Source organism: Cloeon dipterum, chromosome X (assembly GCF_949628265.1).
Source record: "Cloeon dipterum chromosome X, ieCloDipt1.1, whole genome shotgun sequence".
Taxonomy (NCBI): Eukaryota; Metazoa; Arthropoda; class Insecta; order Ephemeroptera; family Baetidae; genus Cloeon; species Cloeon dipterum.
Window position 1 is genome coordinate 27,786,345 of NC_088790.1, and position 21,588 is coordinate 27,807,932.

The window sequence follows — 21,588 nt, forward strand, 5'->3', positions numbered from 1 at the left end:
TCTAAAAATGGCTCAATCTGTTAAAATTATAATTTTATATATAGCACTGAAATCACGAATCATATTAGACGAAAAAAAATCAAGATTTTGCACTTTTGTCCGTCAAAGCTTTTTAACTGCCAATAGATTTATTTTCGTATTTGTAGCAAGCAATGTTTGACTTAAACGGAATTATTGATTTTTTCGTACTTTTCTAATCCACACGCTTCCATCAAAAACAGACCCTCCTGCTAGCACCAAAAAATGACCCCTCCCGTTGGACCAAAACATGACCCCTCCCGCTGGACCAAAAAAATGACCCCTCCCGTTGGACCAAAAAATGACCCCTCCCGTTGGACCAAAAAAATGACCCCTCCCGTTGGACCAAAAAAAATGACCCCTCCCGTTGGACCAAAAAATGACCCCTCCCGCTGGACCAAAAAAATGACCCCTCCCGCTGGACCAAAAAATGACCCCTCCCGTTGGACCAAAAAATGACCCCTCCCGTTGCACAAAAAAATGACCCCTCCCGTTGGACCAAAAAATGACCCCTCCCGCTGGACCAAAAAATGACCCCTCCCGCTGGACCAAAAAAATGACCCCTCCCGTTGGACCAAAAAATGACCCCTCCCGTTGCACCAAAAAAAATGACCCCTCCCGTTGCACCAAAAAAATGACCCCTCCCGTTGGACCAAAAAAATGACCCCTCCCGTTGGACCAAAAAATGACCCCTCCCGTTGGACCAAAAAATGACCCCTCCCGCTGGACCAAAAAATGACCCCTCCCGTTGGACCAAAAAATGACCCCTCCCGTTGGACCAAAAAAATGACCCCTGTGCCTGCAGCACAAAAATGGCCCGCGCCTGCAGGATGATACAGGATGCTAAGAGTAAATTGGAAGGGTTCCATTTTTATTAAAAGCAAAAATTTCTTTTTAAATACAGTGGTGGGTCTCAAAAGGGCGGTCATTTGTTAATTTTGGGGGAAACCATTCTTAGGACTATTAATGAAAGCAAGCAAAAGTAAAATTTAAAATAGTTTTTATTATTAAAATCTCCTTACAACATAACACAAGAACTGTTCAATGTTAAATCCTCTTGAATGAATGATAAAATCTTCTCAAGTGCTCATTTATAACAGATGCAGATTTTAAAAAACTTCTGCCAGGACAAACTCAACGTCTTAAACCTAAACTGCTCTTATTTTCGACTTTCCCAATTGTTAAGTACTGAACTAAAATTCTAGAGGGTCTCTTTGTACAGCAGTGAAGTGAGCAAACTATCTCTGGCAACTCACACTTGCTAAAAAACAGGGTCTGATTGAAACTCATTAATAATAAGTAATTTATTAATTAATTAGAAAAGTAACTAAAGGGAGGCCTGCCTTGCTTAAAAAGTAAGTAAGTCGTATTCGATTGGAAATAATGTGCTTTACATTCAAAAATATATTATGGAACTCTACTCATTACCGATATCACACTTGGTTTTAAAAGTCTCCGTCGCCGTAATCCGTCTATCTTATAAATATGCACCATTCTGAATAATAACTTGTTGTCTACTCGAAAACACAGATCTGAATTAATTAAGGCACCAGTTCGAAATGCATTCAGTCCAATCTCAAATCACCCTGCTCCTGCGCGCACACACATCGGGAATCACCAGAAAAATGGAGCTACCAGTTTAATTAAATGCATCAAAATCAGCAGGCCTCCACAACTCTGAGGTAAGCTGACGGACTTATTGTTTACTGGTCATCCTAACTCTACGCAGTAAATAAATCTAGGCACCGGCTTGCGATATTGTGAGAACTGGAAGCACTTTTTTCCACTCGGGATTTTCCAGGGGCGCTTTATTTTCTAATAAGGAATTTCTTCAAGTTTGAAGTTTTGGCTTCTGGCGTTAATGTGATAAATGTTTTTCTATTCAACGATTTCAGCGAATTATGGAACTCCCAAATAAAGTGACAATGTTTTCAAAATCGATTTAAAAATACAGTTTTCGCTCTATTCAGTTGTAATGTGATTCTTATTAGACAAATCAATCGATGGGCCATATTTGACACTAAAAAATCTTAAATATTTCCTGGGCTTTGTGTTTGTAGGTCTTTGATTGTTAACCGTTGTGCAAAAAATCAACAATTCTGAAATCTTATGAAATTTACCACTTATTACATATTGACCGAAATTTTCTTCCAGACAGTTAACTATTTAAAAGATTTTTTCCAATAACTAAAATGGAGCTACATGACCTGATGTTCAGTTCAGTAAGTTTTTAAATTATGGAGCATTAATTTACAATTACCAAAGTTCAGGAAAATAACAAAAAAATCCACTCATCAATTGATAATCTCGTAACTGTAAAAATGGTAATGATTGAACGAAAATTAGCATCAAAATTTAATTTTTCCCCTGGTTAAATTTCTAAACTCGTTGAATAGAACGAAAATTCAATGATTTCGCCAAAAACTAAAACGATGAACCCTAAGAATTTCCTTATAATGCTTAAACTATAGGTTTCGATGTACAAGTAATATTGTTGGAAGATTTACTCCTTGGAATTACTAAACCTTAAATGGTCCAGAGCACATTTCAATAATTAATACAAACTCAGAAGGCACATGCTGGTGGGACCTTAATTTATTTTAAATTTAGTATCGGCCATACACATTAAATTAGTTAATGTCAGCGTTCAGGGTTACCCCTTAAAATTGAAAGCCATTCCTGCATGTAATCTGTGTTTTAAATTAAAAGAACTCGAAAAACTAATCGAGAATATTAGCATTTTCAAATTTACAGGCAGCATTGGCCTGGAAAACACAGGAAATTGGCAAAAGTTTCAAATGTTTGGTAGCAGAACTGAACGCCAATCGCGTAAATTCTTGATAGAAACTGCCATACATTTACAATTCTAGACATTCTCAGCTCCAAATCCGGTTTCAATACTTCTACTTTACATCTAGATGTAGGAAAGTTTCATAATTATGCTGAGACCGAAATAAAAATTAGTTTCGACACGATAGCCGAACCAATTTTCGTTTTAAGAACGCAGAAACTGGAATTTCTCAGCTGGCACGTTCTGCCGAATTCACACTACAGGCCGAACACCCTGATCCCCCGATTTTAATCACTTGATAAATAAAAATTTAATGTTTACCTCTGAGATACTGCCAGTTAAGATATTACGATGGTATATCATTAGCACTGGCGAGAAATCTTAATCAATATTTTCTGGCCTTTTTTAGCTAGGATTTTCCGTACTTCTCTCTTCAATCGTAAATTCCACTTTGTACGCAACAGAACAAATTCGGTCGTATTATTTACAAGTGACCGAGTTTGCTGTTAGTAAAAAGAAGCATGGGCTCGAATCTAGCCAATTACTTACACTTATAAATCACTTAAAATCGCTGCATAAGTTTGATGTAAATCGACGCAATCTAAAAAACTTATACAAAATCACTCGAGTTCATTCGATCGTCCGCCGCGCACTGCTAAAAGGATACGAGGGAAATTTCTTGAAAGCGGTATCGAAAAATATTCTACGGCAGACAGGCTGGTTGGCAGCACGCAGTCAATCGTCCAGGTTGATGTCCTGCACGTCCGTCGGCGTGCTGCACGTGGCCAGCTGCTTGTCCTCCTGACTAGCCCGCGACGGCAGCAGACGCACCACACGCAGGATTTCCTCGGGCTTGTGGTGCGTCAGGTTGCACACCTGCCGCAGCGCCCGCTTCGACTCCTCCTTGCCGTTCAGTCTGTCGATGGCGGCCACGATGGCGCCGCTGCCCAACACCGACGGCTTCATGAACGCGGTCTCGGTATCTGAAATGAGTTGGAGAATCTATAAACCGAAAATCGTCGAGATTAAACTAAAACTGGATTTTTAAGTTTGTCCCGAAAACATTTGACCTTACACCTCATTCCAGGAACTCAAAAGCCTTATGAAAATCTAGCCCTGAATTTGACAAACGCAATTTAAATAGATTAAAAAAAATAAAAATTAGATTAATTGGTTTGTAGATTATATAGTTTCAAGGACAAAAATCGATCAATGGGTCGAATTAGACTTAATGAGAATAATTAAAAAAAAAATCCCTCAGGTTTGTTTGGGGCTTTGAATCCGTTAAAGTGGGTGAAATATGAATTACTCCAAGATAAGGATAAACCGAACAACGCAATTATTAGGTTTCCAATTTGCGTCGCCAAGAAAGGAGAACTCACTGGGACTGCAGTACTGCAAAATTGCATGCGAGTGCTTTCTGATGATGTTGCTCTCGCCGCGCGGCAGCGTCATCCGAGCCAAAATGTGTTCCAAGAAGTCTGCGGCAGTCAGGAAGGACGTTTTCCACTTCAGGCTGGACAGAATTATGATCTCGCACAGCTGAAACAGATTAAATTTGAATATCAGTTTGAGCTTGAATTAAGCAGTAACAAAATATATGGAATAAAAGCTCACAAAAATTAGACGAAATTTGATAATCTGGTGACAACAAAAAAATCATATCCTTGAAATTCGCATAACAAAAAATCAGCCCTTTTTCAGGCCTTAATCATCAGAGTTTCACCAAGCAACATTTTTATGAGAGGAATGAAAGATGCATTAAATTCATTTTGTTGTGTATAAAATAATTGATTAGTTTATTACTATCCCAAATTAAACGGATAGTGTTGGTGTATGTCTTCACCATTGCTTCATATTTTTTTCCAAATTCCAAAATCTTGGGCTCATTTTTATTTTAGCAGGGACCGGGCGCGTATTTAAATTTTGCTGAAATATATCTGGTTTTAAGATATTTCCTGCATCTTTGCTTTTTTCTTCTTTTGATTTCGCTGAACAGTTATAGAGACGTACTTCAAATTACAACTCGCAATAATTGCAAATAAGCAATAATTTGTCTTTGTTAAAGGTATTTAAAAAAAATTATTTCACGAACAAGTGGCAAATTTGAGCCAAAGCATAATGACAGCTATACAAACGTTGACAACGGGGAGAGAACCGTTTTTTATTAAAAAAAAAAAGGAAAATGCACTCCTAGAGCCAGAATTCCAATTTAAGAATTCTTAAATTTGTTAAATTTGAACAAGGGCAGGGATCGTAGCCATGTTAAAATTAGCAAAATTGCGAAACCACTAGAATTTAGGAAGGGGATACAGTAAAAATTAAAAGTTATTCCTAATTTAACCCCCCACATTTTTCACTTAAGACTTAAAATGACAATTTTTGTACAATATGAGACGGAAAGAATGAATGTTAACGGAATTTATTTTTCAGAAAATCGATAAAACCAAATTTTGGTGCTGAAAAATACAATCTCATTGTAAGGAAAAGGGGGAAATACTCAAAATTGTGAAAAATAACAATTTTCCGTTCAGAGTTGCAAAAAATCCGAATTTAAAAAATGCAGTGCGGAGGTAAAATGCGTTTTTAATTTTAATTTTTACCAGTTTCTAATTATTAGCTCACGACCTCGACTTTAAAAATTGTCAGATATAAATTTTTGGGGAAATTGAGGCAGCGAAATGGCAATTTAAAAGAAACTATTTGCAGTCGAGGAAATTTTGAGCACTCCCTGAAATTTTAGATTTTTACGGAAGAAAAATGGAATTAATTCATTTCTTGCAATTCTTGCGCAATAATTGGTAAAAAAAAACATGGCGAAAAAACCCTGTTTCCTTTCAAATATTGCATTAATATCAAAGAAAATAATGTTGTTTTCTGCAAGCCTGGGATCGATTTGTTTAACAGTTCCAGTTAAATAGGTCACTGGGCGAACTATTTTAAAAAATATAGCACAAATGCTTTGGAATAACCGTAACCGTCCACGCGAGTTGATAGTTTGCTCGGCAACGGGAAAAAATATTCAGATCAGTTTAGCAACCGAACTTTTCACTGTTGAAAGCGAGCGACATATTGTCCGCGCCGTTTGGCGAGCCTGGGAACGAACGCATCGCCGACAGATTTACGATATTTCTGCAGGTCTCTAATTTCACCGCTTTCCTCTCAGATTAGCTTTCCTTTGAAGCCGCCGGCCGACCGGTCGGTCCAGCAGCGCGGCCAGACAAAATCTAGTCAGGCGAGCCACTGAGCGAGCGAACGAGCGGCCGGAACACAATGCTTTAGCGCGCGCGCGTGTGTGTGTGTTACTAGGGTTGCTCGCTTCGTGATCGGAGGTGCAAGCGAGAGAATCGCATGGGTTGGGCGCGAATCAGGTTCGACCGACCTTGGGCCCGAATAACTCCACTAACCGACTCTAGCGTCTCCGCTTTCCGCCTAACATGCAAATAATCATCATCCTCGGCCCGCATAAAATTTGCACAAACGCTAAACTTGTCGCAATTATTTGCAATTGCACAGGAAAGGAACGATTAGCAGCTGATCGACAAACGTGACTGAAATAAATATGTAAAGGAAGCTGGAAGTGAGAATTCTGAATAGCGAAATTTTTGTACACACGGGAATTTTGCACGTGCCAAATTATTAATAAAAAAATGGCGACTCTGCATAGTGATAGTCAAATGTTTTAAAAAGTGAAAATAGCTGCAAGAATTAACAAGAATGTAGGCATGGAGTTTTTATACGGTTATATGGAAATTAAAATATTTTATCAGGACTTTGAAGCTTTTAAAGGATGTTTCCCCAAAAATTAATCTGGGCTTAAATAAATTGTTTTAAATTAAAAATGTGAACAAAAAAGCATATCATTGCAGAGTTAGCAAAAAAACCCGCATTTTTTCGGGAAAACCCCACTCACTGCAATGCAAAAACACTGATTTTTTGCGGGGTTTGTCTGTAATTTTGCACATTTATCCGAAAACATGCATTTTTAATAGAAATAAAAAATCACGATGGATGACTAAAAATAGGGATTTTTAAAAATCAGTAAAAATACCACTGGTTTCACCAAAAGACGGAAATTTCTAAAACTGATCGTAATTTTCCGAAATTTCTAACTTATTTTGGCGCAAAAAGTGACCTTTTCGGGGTTAAATTCGGAAATTGCGGAAAAAACCAAATCTGGTAATTTGATCAGCTGTTTTTTTGCGCAAAAAAGTGGTGCATTTTTTTGCTTTGCAAAATTTACGAACCCTGGACCCACATCATCAATTAAATAGATACAAAAAATAGTTTATGCTGCGGAAAAATCCAATCTCCAACTTGCCACTAAGCAGAGAAAGTCTAATGGACTTTTTCACCAATGGAAAAATTGTCTGAACTCACTTTTCTCATCATGGGGCTCAAATAATTGAAGCTGACGTCACGCTGATCAGATGACTATGCTCAGAATCGAGTTCCGACCATTTAACCGTCTGTAGGACTTTTTCTAAAATGTAGCAAGTAGATTGGACCTTTTTCCGCCGCACGAACGAAATAATGCTTTCACGAGCTTACGCAATCTTTTGAGTCAAATTGAAATTGAGAAATTAAACATTTAAATTTATTAAGAAGTGAAACCGTCTTGAGTTCCAATTAAAAAATATTTTAAATTTTAATATTCAATGAATTGACCAGTTGCATAAACCCTTAGTTATTGAAGCCGCCAACAGATGGCGCAACCACAGACCAAATTTTGTTTTAAGCGGTTTTAAGGCATTTCCGCTGCGATTTCAGACTCAATCTAGCTATTTTGATTTTTTTTAATTAATTTGCTTTTTTTGACGTGCTGAAAAGCAAAATCGGTTCAGCCATTCGCCGTAGAAACGTTGGAAAAGATTTTTTTATTTCAAAAAATAGTTTTTCACGATTCTACGGCGATTGGCTGAACCGATTTTGGTTTTCAGCACGTCAAAAAATAGCAAATTAATTAAAGAATGCACAGTAGCTAGATTGAGTCTGAAATCGCAGCGGAAGTGCCTTAAAATTGAAAGCCTACGGTGGCGCCATCTGTTGGCGGCTTCGAACACTTAGGGTTTATGCAACTGGTGAATTAATTTTTAAATCGAAACGTTAAGTGTCTGCCCTTTCCTCTTCAAACAAATAATGCGATATGTACTTATTTTAAAGTTCAACTGAGCAGGAAGGAAGTTTAACTCATGCAGGCAGCGGAATACTTCAGCAATGACGTCTTTGCTAATCAACTGTTTTCATTTTTTATTTTCTCTCAAGAAAGAAAACTCCGATTGTCGAGAGCCTGTTCTGAACCGAAAGCGCTGATAATGGACAAGGAAAAAGAAGCACTGACTCTTTTCTTTCCTCTCTCGCACACAGAGACCCTTGCTTTGACCACTCACATTGACAGCCCTGGAGGTGAAGCTGTGGTCGGCGTAAAAGGAGCACTGGTTGGTGGACATGATCCTGGTGCTGCGCAGCTTGGAGGCGATGTGCATGCAAGTGGCGCCCAGCAACTGCAGCTCGGTCACCTGCACGGGCGTCTTGGTCAGCGTCATGTCCATCAGCTTCACGGCCAGGGGCAGCACGTGCGTGTCGCAGTTCAGCTCGTCACACACCTGAAGAAAATAAAAATGATGTTCTTAATAATAAGCCAGAGAAAATAACTCGAAATTTAAAATTGATAGAATTAATAAATGCAATTTGGAGAAAATAGACATTTGAAATGTACGGCTGAGTTTCTTCGTTGGGACTTGTGTAAAAAAATCTCCAAAATTAAAAAATGTACGGCAGAATTTCCCATGTATCCACACAGACAAAAGAATTAATAAACAAGAGAGAAAAATTGGTTGGTTAAAGGAACAAACTCAATTTTGTTTAAGAGTACAAAAATATCTCTTAAAGACCGTCTTTGACGAAGTTTCTGAGCACACCAATCGATTCTTGAGGGTCGAATTAGGAAATGTGGCTATTTTAGCCTACCAAAAGGACCAGCGCGACGTGCGTGGCACAATTTGAACTTTTTATTACCGCCAAAAATATGAACCTTCATGCGAGAACTGCGCATGCGTCAGAGCTGGCACACGCCAATCGCCGGCTGCTAGCGGCTGACGTGACACTTTTCTCGGCCACACCAGCCCTGACGCATGCGCAGTTCTCGCATGAAGGTTCATATTTTTGGCGGTAATAAAAAGTTCAAATTGTGCTACGCACGTCGCGCTGGACCTTTCGGTAGGCAAAAATATCCACATTACCTAATTCGACCATCAAGAATCGATTGGTGTGCTCAGAAATTTCGTCAAAGACACGACTTAAATAAACGTACACCTTCCAGGATTATTTGCAAAATCAGTATCGAATTGGGATCTGTTTAAAGTTGCCCAATCATGTTCACTGGCTGCATTTTGTAATCGGCTTTATTAATATTAAAAACCCCGTCTATCTATTTAAATGATTTTCCGATTGCAACAATATACGCTGAGAAAATCCACGAGCAAAAATTTCAAGGCAAATTTAAGAAGGAATTTTAATTTTTTTTGCAAGGAATGATTTTTTTATTTTACAAGATAATTTCTGTCAAGATTGAGTCGAGCTGCAGAGCTCCGAGGGAAAAAAATCGATTTTTCTGTCAGCCATTTAAACGTTGTAAATTATTTAACGACCTTTAAAAAAGGAAAATTCCTTTCATGAGAGGCACAAGAAGAACTGTAATCAGCCATGAAAATCTTGAGTAAATAATACTAACCGAATGACAAAATACCATTAGTTTATCAAATAGAAAATTCCCAAATCTGATAAATCCATCTGGTCACGGCTTAGATAGATCACTTACGAGCATTATTGTAAAGAACCTATTACACAGGTCAATCTGTCAATTTAATCTTCTTTCAGGCAAGTTTAACTAAAAAAATACTGGAACGCCTGGGAATTCAACGCACGAAAGGAAAAAGAAAAATTCCAAAACCCAGGAGACCAATAAATAATATTTTCCACCAAGGTTCAAGTACCTCGGCGTCGAGGCCAGCTTCCAAAAAATAAACAATTGGCAACTACAGTTTCTTTAGGATCTGAGAAAAAACGTATTGGAAGCCGCTATGTGTCATCTATAGTGACAAAACGCTTTGAAAAAGTAAAGTAGGGCTCGAAGCGAGCGCACAGGGTTCGCTTTGTGAACAGCAGGTGGCCGAGAGGCAGGTTTACGACCCCATTGTGACGTGGACAAAAAAATACCCTCGGCGGCCAGTTGCAGAGAAATTCCGGAATGGCCGGTGTTCCTTTTAAAGCAGGACGTGAATGGGTTGCGCTCTAGAGGCGAAAATTTGAGCCTATCTGAATGATCGTCAAGACCTAAGGATTATAGACACACATTATATACAAGTGTGAAAAATATCGGGGGAGGATTTTCTGGAAGCATTCTTGTGAGTCATACAGGAGGGGAAACTTTCGAAATGCTCTCGACATTTGAAATAAATAAAATATTTTTGAGGAAATATGATATTGCACAAATTGTGAGGAATCATGATGTGGTTTTAGTCTGATATATGTATCAATGGAAACCTTTAAATCTACAGGATGATGATTTACGATATCAAATCAAAATAATTTGTTAAAGATATTTACGGCTTGATCGATTATTATTTATCAATCGTCATGAGCACAGTAATTGCAGGGTTCCGAATTTTCCCAACCCGGATTTATCGGGTTTAACCAGGCTAAAAAACCCAATAAAGCCCACTATTTTATCCAAGGCTCCAATATTTTTAGTATCAAATATAAAACAATGCTGGAAAATAAAAAAAAATGTTTTTTGGCTGTTTTTTTAACGCTGAAAAGGTAGTACTGCATTTTTGCACATTGAAAAATTGGCAAGTCCCGGGCAAATTAGAAAAAACCCCAGAAAACCCCCAAAAAGCCCATATTACCCCCCAATAAAACCCAGGTGGGTCGGGCAAAATGTAAAAAACCCGGGTTTTTCGGAACCCTGTAATAAAATCGTCAAAATTCGATTCGAGAACACCCATAAAATATCAGTTAACCCTTTTTTTAAATCAGGGCAAAGAAATATTTTTTTCTACCTCTTCAAGGTGCAAATAGTCACAATTTTAAAGTGTTCTAAACCACAAAAACGGGCTGGTTTAAGATTCAAAACCCCCTCAAAAAAACGGTGGGAAAATTCGGGGCCTTGAAATAATTTTATCTTCAAAATTAAAAACTTAATTGCGTGACATGTGTGTGAAGAGTAAACAAATAATATTTTAAGTTCATTATCACAAAAAGATTAAAAGGCGCACGATTGTCGTCCTTTTAAACGGCGCCCCAGAGAGGGCCCCTTGGGTGTCATCCGGCGGGGGTCCGGAAGTGGGCCCGTCGGACGGGGTCGAGCCGCCCCCGGAGCGCCCGCGGGTGGCCTTGCTTCTTGCACATTGACAAAAAGAGGCTGCTCACGGCGGTCGGCGCGGCCCCCACCACCTGACGCCATGTCGGAATGTGGGCCCACCCGGGAGGGCCCCTGCTCGGTCGTGTTTTGTCCGTGGGACCCACCTCGGTCATCCAGGTGACGATGTCGGCCCGCATGTAGGGCTGGACCTGGCTGTCCTTCTGCACGGTGGCGAAGTAGTCGCACGGCACCACCGAGGCCTCCTCGTTGACCAGCATGTTTTCCAGGATGCGCGGGTCGTGGAAGATGACGGGGTCCATGCGGGCCCGCGACTCGGTGAAACTCTCGAGGCAGATCAGGTCGGCCATGGCAAGGACAGCGCGCGACACTCAGCGGGCCCTGCAGCAGCCAATTTGCATGTCCTACTCGCTGTTCTCGCTGCCCTGGCTGCTGGCTTTCACTCGCGATTTTGACACACAATGGCCAATCAGGCTGTCAAACGAATGACTCCTGCCCGCTGCCTGCCTGTTGCTCGAGATGTTCGTAAGGTGGCGGGTGCAGGACACGAAATCGTAACTAAGGAGAGCGTCAGCTGGCCCGCTGCCTTTTAAATCCTGGTTCGTATCTTCCAGCGGTTGAGAATGAGCGCCATAAGAGCTGCCCCCTCCATTGACATTCGCGAATCCCCTCCCTCTACAGCGCAAACTCGGAGATTTGGGTCTTGAGTGTGTGTGTGCGCCTCAACCTCTTATTTCTGCTGCCAACATGATGGATCAAGTACATAAAATGCGAAAAGGCACAGTTGCCCACTCTTTCAGTCTTTGACATAGCAACAATGTTCTTAAAATTTTACTTAGAATTTAGGAGGTGGAATTCCTCGATCAAGTGTTGCATGCTCTGTCGCATTCTTGGGAGGAAAAGCATTTGAAATGTCTCTTTTGTTGAAATAAATCGCTGGTTATGTATTACGTTGGTGTGAAACGACTTTGACTAAATCGTTTTTACAGTGCGAACTGGAGCAGAATGATCATGACTCGGACTGTAAATTATAGGAAATTTTAATGCAAAATTCGCCGTGATTTTGTGGGGAAATGAATTGTTTTTCCGGTTTTACCTGGGCTTGAATAAAGATCTACAAAATTACAGATTTATGTATGTCTAATGGCAAAAGTGAAAGATTTTAATCTAGATTTTCTACATAGAAAGCAAAGTTCAATATTTATGGGACATTTTTCTTTTAATAGTTTTATTTTATACACAAACCAACAAAACATTCATGACCAGCAGTGTAGTTTTAATTAATGTCACAGGGCTGATTGCACTAATAATTTTCTATAATTTTATTCTGAATAAATTTGCATCCGTGTGTGTCTTTAAGATGAGTGTTCTAAAATAAAATAAAATTAAAAAATCAGTCATTACTACCATTTAGCAGACATAAATCTACATTACATATTTCCCTCCTCGTACTTACAAAGGAAATGTCTCTTAAAATATTTATTATCTAATGAAAACTGAGACATAAACCTTTAAAGGAATATTTTAGGTGTATTTAGGCTATTTTGCGTTTCTACAACGCCATTTTAAAATAGTTTCTATCCTGTAAAATTTGAAAAATTCCAAAATGAAAGCGAATAAATTAAAAAGACTAATTATTAAACAAGTATTTGATCGAAAAAAAGGATTTTAATGCATTTTTTTCAGTTGCCTACATGTATCATACGTATTTAAAGTGGAATGATGCTGGGCAACAATTGAAAATTATTTAAATTGTTGGATGCCTTAACAAATTGACCGATAAACAATTTGTTCAACAATTTGCAATAATAAAAAATGATCTTCCTACAATAAAAATTCAAATTTTGCCAATTTTCTCCAAAATGTACAGTGCTTGAACATATTTTCTTGGCATATTCCGATTCCTCTCGTCGAGATCTGTCCAACGGCGGTGTATGCCACTTATTGGGGAAACTCTTGGTTTAGAAATTAAATCGGATTTCAAGTAAGGAGACAGCCCTTACCATTTGAAAAGCACGCTAACTTTCCAGCCAATTTTCTCAAAAAAATTACAGTGCTTCTTCCAAGTGGATCAATTTAAGCTTTAACTGAATCCTAAGGGACGAATTTATGCATTGGCAACGAGCATTTTCCAGGCTTTTGCAGTATCATTCCTCTTTAAAAAAAAAACCTGAATGACTCTTAAATAAAAAATTAAATGAAATTTCGAGTACCACAAATATGCTAAATGGAAATGAAAAATTATTGTTAACAATGGCGAAATTAAATCACTGAGGGGAAAATTTAGAACAATTATACATTCCTTGGGTTCTTTTAAGTGGAAATTTATGCAGCTATCCTTCACACTTATACACCAGCATTATTTACTTAACCTGCAAAACAAAATACATTGTCGTCAAGGATCCTGGCCTGTATATCACAGAAAACGAATGACTGCCGCTGAACACAAATAAAATAAAATAAAAACCAGTAAAGAGCATTAATAATTTTCAGTCTTTCCAATAATTGATTATTTTTTGCGCCATTAATAATTTTTCCTCAAAGATTTTATCTGTATATACACCGAAACTATTCAATTAAATGCTGCACGTACACACTTGGGAAAAAAAGCCACGAGTTTAAAAATAAAAAGGAAGTAAAGGAATGCGATTGTAGCTCCTTTAAAGCACATATATATTTCTGGTTTTTCAGCATGATCACAACCAACCAACCAGTCGAGAGAGAGAGAGCGTGGAATTCAAAATCACTGCTGCTGGTTTTCGCGAGTTCATAAATAAATAAATAAATAAAAATGCAGCAGCGGCCGCACGCTCATGAATAACAATAAAAGGCAGGCCGCGATTGCATTCGCAACGCGAAATCATGTGCGCTGAAAAAAGGCAAGGTCCTTGAGGATCCCTGGAAAATTGATTTATTGTTTTATTGCAAGCTCTCATTTTCAGCTGCGATTTCAAATTAACGCGATTGATATTCTGCAGGTGATCCCCGTCCGATTTTTCGCTGCATGCGAGCCAATTAAACTGCTGCATGGCTTCTAGGTCAGCAACTTCTTGAATGCGCTTGAAATTTAAGGTGCACAGAGGCATTTATTTATTTTATATACTGAAAATGAAAAGCCGTGCAACATTGTAACCACGGTGGTATGTAATTAATTTTGTTAGCAATCCCCATTTTTGAAATAAAATTCCTGGCTATGAATGCCTTTCTGTTTGGAAATGCATATTTCAAAAGTAAGACTTAAAGGTTTTTGAAATTGAATTAAAGAACCATGCTAGTATTAGGTCATCTGATTTCGACGAAATTTGTTCCAGGTGTTTTCTTAGCAGTCCTCTACCGCACACTAAATTATTGGGTCAAAATTTATTGCTACAGTTGCCTGTTTTACAGGGACTCAAAGTTTTAAAGTGAATATTCTCGGATAATTGTAGAAATAGAAAAAATTAGTGTCTATAAATAAAACATATTATGTCAAATAACTTTGTGACGACCAAGCCTGTAGGTCAAAGGTTAAGGTCGCTAAATACAGGTCGAATTTTTCAAAATATTCTGGCATAGCAAAATAAAATTCCGAAATATTTAAAATAACCGAAATGTGGCTCGTTCCCATGCCAATTACATTATAACAAAAATCACTAGTACGTTTTGTTCCTCATTTCCGAGAAAATTAGAGTCAAAGTTAAGAATAAAAGACGTGTTTTTAATGCCCTGAAAATCGAGGAGTTTGGAAATTGGGCAACTTTGTGCACATTTCAAGTGGTTTTGTTGTATGTAACTTAATTTGATTGAATTAAATAATTAATTATAAGTTTCTGAGGTCATGGTTGGGGGCTGGGACTACACCCCTTGCTCGTGGGGGTGGATTTTTTTAGTGAATGACAAAAGCTGAGAACAAGAATTAACGCAAACAAATCTTTTTTGAATAAAATATAAAAGTTAAGCCAAAATTAAAATTAAAAACCCTTGCTAAATTTTTCCTCATCAACGACTTACATAACGATTTTGAAATTACTTGGGGTACAAGATATAAAATAAATAAAAGAGGAAGTGTTGAGTCAGCTGTGCTGCATTTGTTGAAAATCGGGAAATCACTCCCGAATTTTCAGATATGCAATATAGAGCCAAATAAATTTTGACAAACCACGCATCGAGCTTAAAAATGATTAGAAAAATCTATATATTTCAATTGTTGTATGAATTATATAAAATAAATTTGACAAAAATTAAATTGCTACTTCTGTAAATTTTTCTTTGAGTTTAACGCTTATTTACTGTGGTAAACCTTACAACAAAACCACTAATTTTTGTGTCCAGAAATCAACCGCAGGCTAAAGAGTGTCCCGACATTCATATTGTTGCAAAATTTCCTTTCAAAAATATTGAAAAAAAAAATCCCAAACCCTGAAAATTATTTCATTAAATCGTTTTTTCTTCAATTTAATTAAATTCCCTGTAAATTTCCCTACTAATTTTAGTTGTACAAGATTAATTCATCAGCGAAAGAAAAATAATTCGCAAATAAGTGTTTATTAAGTGTCTCAAGTCTCAAGTCAAGATGCTGCAAGCGTGTGCTTGTAGGAGCCGCTGCTGCACGGCTGGCCTTCTCTCTCTCTCTCAATCTCGTTCCCTTTTTTGTGTCTGCACGGCGGCGCAGCCAGGTAGGCCGTGACGTCACGCGCAACCTGCAGAGGGGCTCTCGCGCTCGCGCGTCTACCTATTCCTGTGCGAGGTCATTTAACAACACAATACACACGAGCGCAGCGCAGTCTGCGATGACTTTCTCCTTTTAGGTGGGCAGCGGAAGCAGCGCTTTTGCGACACTCCACCAGTCAGTCAGCTGCCCCCTTTGCTCGGCCCTTTCGCCACCTGAGCCGACATGGACCTGTGAGACAGCAGGACCGACCTGGACCAATTAACCAGACAGGTGAGAGATGAAATATTTTAATTGACGCAGTTGCTTGAGCTTTTGTGTCACCTGCGAGGAACGCGCCTTAAGATGGAGGCGTGTGGGTGCGACGCGTCGTCGTCTCTTTAATATATTATGCTAAATATATTATGTGCTAATTCACAAACGGCTGGAATTGAAAGTGATTGCCATTAATTAGGCGCAAATTGTTGGTGAATATAATTTGGGCAGAGAGACGCTGTTTTAAAATCGCATGATTGTGGGAGTTTTGCTTTAGTCCTTTAAATTTTTTAAATGGATCTGCGCGGAGAGAGCTGTGTGCACCGTGCAGATTGGAACAAAAGCAGGGAAAAGCAATAAAAGTTCCAACTTAATGGACTTGTTTTTATGGTCTTGAAGCAGTCCGACGTTTAACTTCCTTATTTATGCAATTAAAACGGCAAAATTTATGCTGATATAATTTTTATTTATTTATTTATTTCACAGATCTTTCAGTAAATGATGCAGGGCAGCAGGAATACGACACCGCGGCCGCCCCCGCGCAGGGGGCCTGGCCGCGCCTTCTCTACCTCGGATGGCGACCAGAGTCCGCGAGCGCCCTCTGACCGCACAGTGTCCGAGTACATGATCGCCAATGAGCGACTGGGTGTCCGAGAACCCCAGCCGTCCACCTCCAGGGGCGGGGGCGGCGGCTACAGGGACAACAATTCCGACATTTACGTCCAGCAGGGAACATACAAGTCTCCTTCAGAGTTTAGGTACAAATTCATTTTCTAATTAAAACATTATTTGATGATTTTCAATATTTAAAAAATAGAAATGTTTGCTTTGCACACTATCCCGAATTAAATAAGATGAAAAAACAAATAAAAATAGTTTTTGAAATGTTTCCATCTATAAATTTTCCATTTCTTGTTTTTAAACTTCTATTATTTAAAGTAGCGACGCCTGGAATGATTGAAATACCCATTTTACTGGAGTTTGCAAAGCAAAAATAATTACAAAATAAAAATACTAATTATTTAATTCACTTTATGATTTGATTTTTGCGTTTGCAGTCGAGCGTCGTACCCGAGGTCGGAGGCAGTGTCGGTGAAAAGCAAGATTTCGCGCAAAGGAGGCGCAATCGTGGAGACAGTGTCGGCGCCGAGCCCCTTCTGCCCAGACACGCGCGGCATCTGCTGCTTGATGCTGCTTCTCAATCTAGGGATCATGCTCATTTGCCTGGGATTCATCATCGTTATCCAGTTCTACGACCCCTTAATTATCTGGTAAACCTACCCAAAATTCCTTTTTTAACAATTTATCTTCCTTTTTTTATTATTATTATTTTCAAGCATGCATAAATTAAGATTCAAATTTCCTGTATCAAATTACGAGAATAAAAATATGATTTCAGGATTCTGGGTATCATATTCCTGGTGTTCGGCTTCGTGACCCTGATCGGCAGTCTGATCTACTGCGTTTACGTGTGTCGCGACGCCAAAGATCCGCGCGAGTTCGACTTGAACGAGTTCTACTGGACCAACAGGTGGCGAGCAAAGGTCGGCTCGGCGCCACCCTCCGAAATCCACTACCGCAGCGAGCAAATGTACTCGGACGAGGACCGCTCAGGAATCAGCAAGTTCAGTTCCAGCAGGCGCTCAGACAGATACTAAAATTCTAAAAGCAATAATAATCCGCCGCATCAAAATCTGTGCCACATTATATAATACACCCTAAAAGGTGCTGCAATCCTCTTCGAAAATCTTTGCATTTTTTTAGCAGACTACCCAACACTGTGTTCGTGCAAACAGTAAACAAAAGAGTTAGATTTTTGCTACTAAAAAATAACAACTGTGATAACATAAATACCTATGTAACTTTCCATTAAAATTTTTTATTTTTAAAATTTTTACATGCGAGTATTTCCAGAGTACAGATCGACGAGGTTGTAAGATTTTTAGTTAATAAATAAATAAATAGTACGTATGTTATATTGTCATTCAACTTTACGTAATACACATTTTAACACCATGTTAAAACAATAAAATTATACTCTGACTTAAACTTACGACACTCTTGTTTTTGATTCAATATTAACTAATGTCCATTAGCACGTCGGTGAAGTGGCTCAAAAAGGACTCGGAGTTGGCCCGGTGGGGGCTGCTGTCCTGGCTGCTGCATTGCGACCACTGTTCGTCGTCCTCTTCGTCCTCTTCCTGGTAGCTCGAGTCCTGAATGTGTTGATCCTGGTGCCGAGCTGAGCCGGTAATTGCTCTTGGAAACGAGTATGGCCACGTCTGCAAATAGGGAAATAATTCATTAAAAATGGTATTTCATAAACATATCGTTCGATCATCGTGATACTTTTATGCGAAAATACTTTTTGTGGCAAAGTTACAGTTGAATTATTTTGCTGATTGGATATTCAGGATGATTCCTACAGTAAAAATTCACATTTTGCCATTTTTCTCCAAAATTTAGAGTGCTTGAACATATTTTCTTGGCATATTCCGATTCCTCTCGTCGAGATCTGTCCAACGGTGTATGCCACTTATTGGGGAAACTCTTGGTTTTGAAATTAAATCGGATTTCAAGTAAGGAGACAGCCCTTACCATTTGAAAAGCACGGTAACTTTCCAGCCGATTTCCTCAAAAAATTACAGTGCTTTTCTTAGGTCAATTTAGGCTTTAACTGAATTCTAAGAGACGAGTTTATGCATTGGCAACAAGCATTTTCCAGGCTTTTGCAGTATCATTTATTTCCAAAAAAATAAAGTATTTTTTTCATTTCATCATTCCCTATTTTTTACACGAAGTCCTGCGTAGCTGCGTATATATACCATAAAAATGAGGACTTTTTTGGGATTTCCTGCTGAGAGTGCTGCTCTTTAGCCGCGTTTCAAGATATATTTACATATGTTCATTTTAGTGACGTGCCGCACACAAAAGAGCAATAAAGTCTGGGGAAAGATGTGTCGAGAGCGATTAAAAGGCACGAAATTATAACGCGCGCACCCTGTAGGGCTGCGCGTCTCTAGTGCGTCGTCGTGTAAACAAGATAATAAACAGAGGATAAGAGGAATCTTTGCAGCTGGACCGACCGTGCGAGCACCAGCGCAAGAGAACAAAGCCCAATTAATTACGCGCGCTCTCGCTGGGAAGTGCTGTTTATTATTCAGAGAGAAGACACACTAATTTTATTAGTATGATAGTCTTTTTCTCTCTCGACATGCGTGCATATGCTCTATTATATATACACGCGTGTGTGTGAGTGTGTATTTTGTTGGAGAGCGGAAAATGAGACGTCCGACGAGAGCGAACAAATTATTTTTAGGCTCTTGTGATTGGGAACATTTGGCTTTTGACGCCTCGCACTCAACTGTATGTGTGCATATTTTTCGGAGCTTAGCAAAAATTAGCAGGAAATTCGGTTCTCACTCTTATTTTGATTCAATTTCAGTGCGAAATTCAGCCGAAAATTTAGGAGGGATATTGTTAAGAAAAGGGTAAGAAAATATTAAAAAATGAGTACATCTTTTAAAAGTTTTTAACCTTTGACTGCTTTACGTTAACGTTGTTTTTTTTACCAGCGCTGTCCAGGATTGTGCGATTTAGAAAATTTTCGGTCAAAACTTTCGGTTTAGTTGGGTTTAGCAGAAGAGTCGATTTTTACTTGATGCACTGGTCTTCGAAAATTTTAAAAATCATAATTTTGTGATTTGCAACAAAAGATCCTGTCATGGTTGCCTTTTAAATCGACTATATTATATTCTAAAATTGGTATTCAATCTGTAGAACACACGATTAATTGAATTCCTCGATCATTATAATTACTGTATCAATTAATTAGTAAGTTCCGGTAAGTTCAAATGAAGAAAAAAGAAAAAAATCGCTCTCCTGGCTGCGCAGAAGTAATTTCAGTATAGAGATGATTGTGTAAAAGCTTTGAAAATAAAAGTAATCTTGCACGTCCTTGCATTAGAGAGTAAATTTAATTATATAATAATTATGCTTTTATTATTTCGGCCTCTCATTGTCAGGCCACAACATGAGTACTTTACTTTATTGTTCGATTTTTTTACTTTAAATTATCATGCGTTTCAATAACATTTAAATTATTTTCCAGAAGCATATGTGCCTCCTTTGCACTGCATTTCATCGCAATTTAAAGCAGGCCGAATGGAGTCTCATTTAAAATATCTTGCCTTTCAATTTAGCGCATTACCAAGTTTCGATATAAACGTCTGCTACTGCGTATGCAATTTCAATTCTCCCCTTATCAGTATCTGATATTTATCAAATTTTAATCTCAATAACTGATTCATTATTTCACCATCGTAAACATTTTTTGGCAATTACTGACTCTTAATATTACTCTAACCAACCTCCTGTCAACTGAAACACTTTAAAAGAAGATATGAGAGCTCTAAATTTGTAAAAGGGAGCACGTACACATTCAAAGAAAAAGACAATCCCGCAAACATAAAAAAATAACCGACTTAAATATAATTCCAATAAAGAGGAATGATACTGCTAAAGCCTGGAAAATGCTTGTTGCCAATGCATGAACTACTCATCCCTTAGGATTCAGTTAAAGCCTAAATTGACCAAAGAAGCACTGTAATTTTTTAAGAAAATTGGCTGGAAAGTTATTGTGCTTTTCAAATGGTAATGGCTGTCTCCTTACTTGAAATCCGATTTTATTTCAAAACCAAGAGTTTCCCCAATAAGTGGCATACACAATTGGACAGATCTCGACGAGAGGAATCGGAATATGCCAAGAAAATATGTTCAAGCGCTGTACATTTTGGAGAAAATTGGCAAAATTTTAATTCCTATTGAAGAAAAGTCCTTTTTATTATTGCAAATTGTTGAAAAAATTGTTTATCGATCAATTGTTCATGGCATTAAACAATTTAAATAATTTTCAATTGTTGCCCAGTATCATTCCACTTTAAATTGTTTTAAAAAAGGGGATTTGTAAAATAAAATCTTGGTAATTGGATTTTTATTATGCAACAAATGCTTTGATCACACATTATTTCCCGAACATAAGTTAAAAATTAATTTTTTTACATGTTAATCCCACATAATTATTTTAAAATAGGCTAAATAATATACCAGAGTGTTGGGGTGAGGCGCTTCCGAGCTGAGCGCATCGACACCGTTTCCTCCGTCGCAGCCGACGAGGGTCCTGAGGTGCGCAATGTAGGAGGTGGCCAGGCGCAGGGTGTCCAGCTTGGACAGTTTGGTGTCCGGCGGCACCCACGGCAGCGTGGTCTTCAGTCTGCAAAACGCCTTGGACAAGACGCGCATTCGCGCCCGTTCTCTCGCGTTGGCCGCGTTGCGTTGGTGCGGCTTCTCGCCCGGCATGCGTCCCGACGACGACACGAAGCGCACAGACGCCGCTCGTCCCAATGACAGGCACCGCCGACTTCGCCTCGGCATCGGGAGCGAGTGAAGTGAAGCGAAGTGAAGAGTGAGCCGCAAGCAAGGGCTGTATGTTGC

The 21,588-nt window shown here is 38.7% G+C and overlaps 3 protein-coding genes across 3 annotated transcripts; 1 reads left to right on the plus strand and 2 right to left on the minus strand.

The window, feature by feature from the left end:
• Nucleotides 1–1,001: 1,001 nt before the first annotated feature.
• On the minus strand, nt 1,002–11,723 carry LOC135946218 (G1/S-specific cyclin-D2-like). Its single transcript, XM_065494344.1, has 4 exons — nt 11,339–11,723; nt 8,200–8,415; nt 4,192–4,351; nt 1,002–3,792 (listed from the first exon to the last, which is right to left on the minus strand). Exons 1-4 carry the CDS (start codon nt 11,540–11,542, stop codon nt 3,545–3,547), a joined length of 828 nt encoding a protein of 275 aa, XP_065350416.1. The 5' UTR covers nt 11,543–11,723; the 3' UTR covers nt 1,002–3,544.
• Nucleotides 11,724–15,899: 4,176 nt separating this feature from the next.
• LOC135946603 (uncharacterized) lies at nt 15,900–18,148 on the plus strand. Its single transcript, XM_065494892.1, has 4 exons — nt 15,900–16,113; nt 16,582–16,853; nt 17,154–17,366; nt 17,495–18,148. Exons 2-4 carry the CDS (start codon nt 16,594–16,596, stop codon nt 17,751–17,753), a joined length of 732 nt encoding a protein of 243 aa, XP_065350964.1. The 5' UTR covers nt 15,900–16,113; nt 16,582–16,593; the 3' UTR covers nt 17,754–18,148.
• Nucleotides 18,149–18,169: 21 nt separating this feature from the next.
• Nucleotides 18,170–21,588, minus strand: HLH54F. The gene is made up of 2 exons (XM_065494893.1): nt 21,202–21,588; nt 18,170–18,377 (listed from the first exon to the last, which is right to left on the minus strand). The coding sequence occupies exons 1-2, from the start codon at nt 21,526–21,528 to the stop codon at nt 18,174–18,176; spliced, it is 531 nt and encodes a 176-aa protein (XP_065350965.1). The 5' UTR covers nt 21,529–21,588; the 3' UTR covers nt 18,170–18,173.

Bases quoted from the DNA above. Each gene is read 5' to 3' on its own strand.
- LOC135946218 (XM_065494344.1), bottom strand. From the start codon at position 11,542: ATGGCCGACCTGATCTGCCTCGAGAGTTTCACCGAGTCGCGGGCCCGC. The intron at 8,416-11,338 runs GTGGGTCCCACG...TATTTTCTTCAG, and splicing joins TCGTCACCTGGATGACCGAG to GTGTGTGACGAGCTGAACTG. The intron at 3,793-4,191 runs GTGAGTTCTCCT...AACTCATTTCAG, and splicing joins TTTGCAGTACTGCAGTCCCA to ATACCGAGACCGCGTTCATG.
- LOC135946603 (XM_065494892.1), top strand. From the start codon at position 16,594: ATGATGCAGGGCAGCAGGAATACGACACCGCGGCCGCCCCCGCGCAGG. The intron at 16,854-17,153 runs GTACAAATTCAT...TTGCGTTTGCAG, and splicing joins AAGTCTCCTTCAGAGTTTAG to TCGAGCGTCGTACCCGAGGT. The intron at 17,367-17,494 runs GTAAACCTACCC...ATATGATTTCAG, and splicing joins TACGACCCCTTAATTATCTG to GATTCTGGGTATCATATTCC.
- HLH54F (XM_065494893.1), bottom strand. From the start codon at position 21,528: ATGCCGAGGCGAAGTCGGCGGTGCCTGTCATTGGGACGAGCGGCGTCT. The intron at 18,378-21,201 runs GTATATTATTTA...CCCTATTTGCAG, and splicing joins CGCCTCACCCCAACACTCTG to ACGTGGCCATACTCGTTTCC.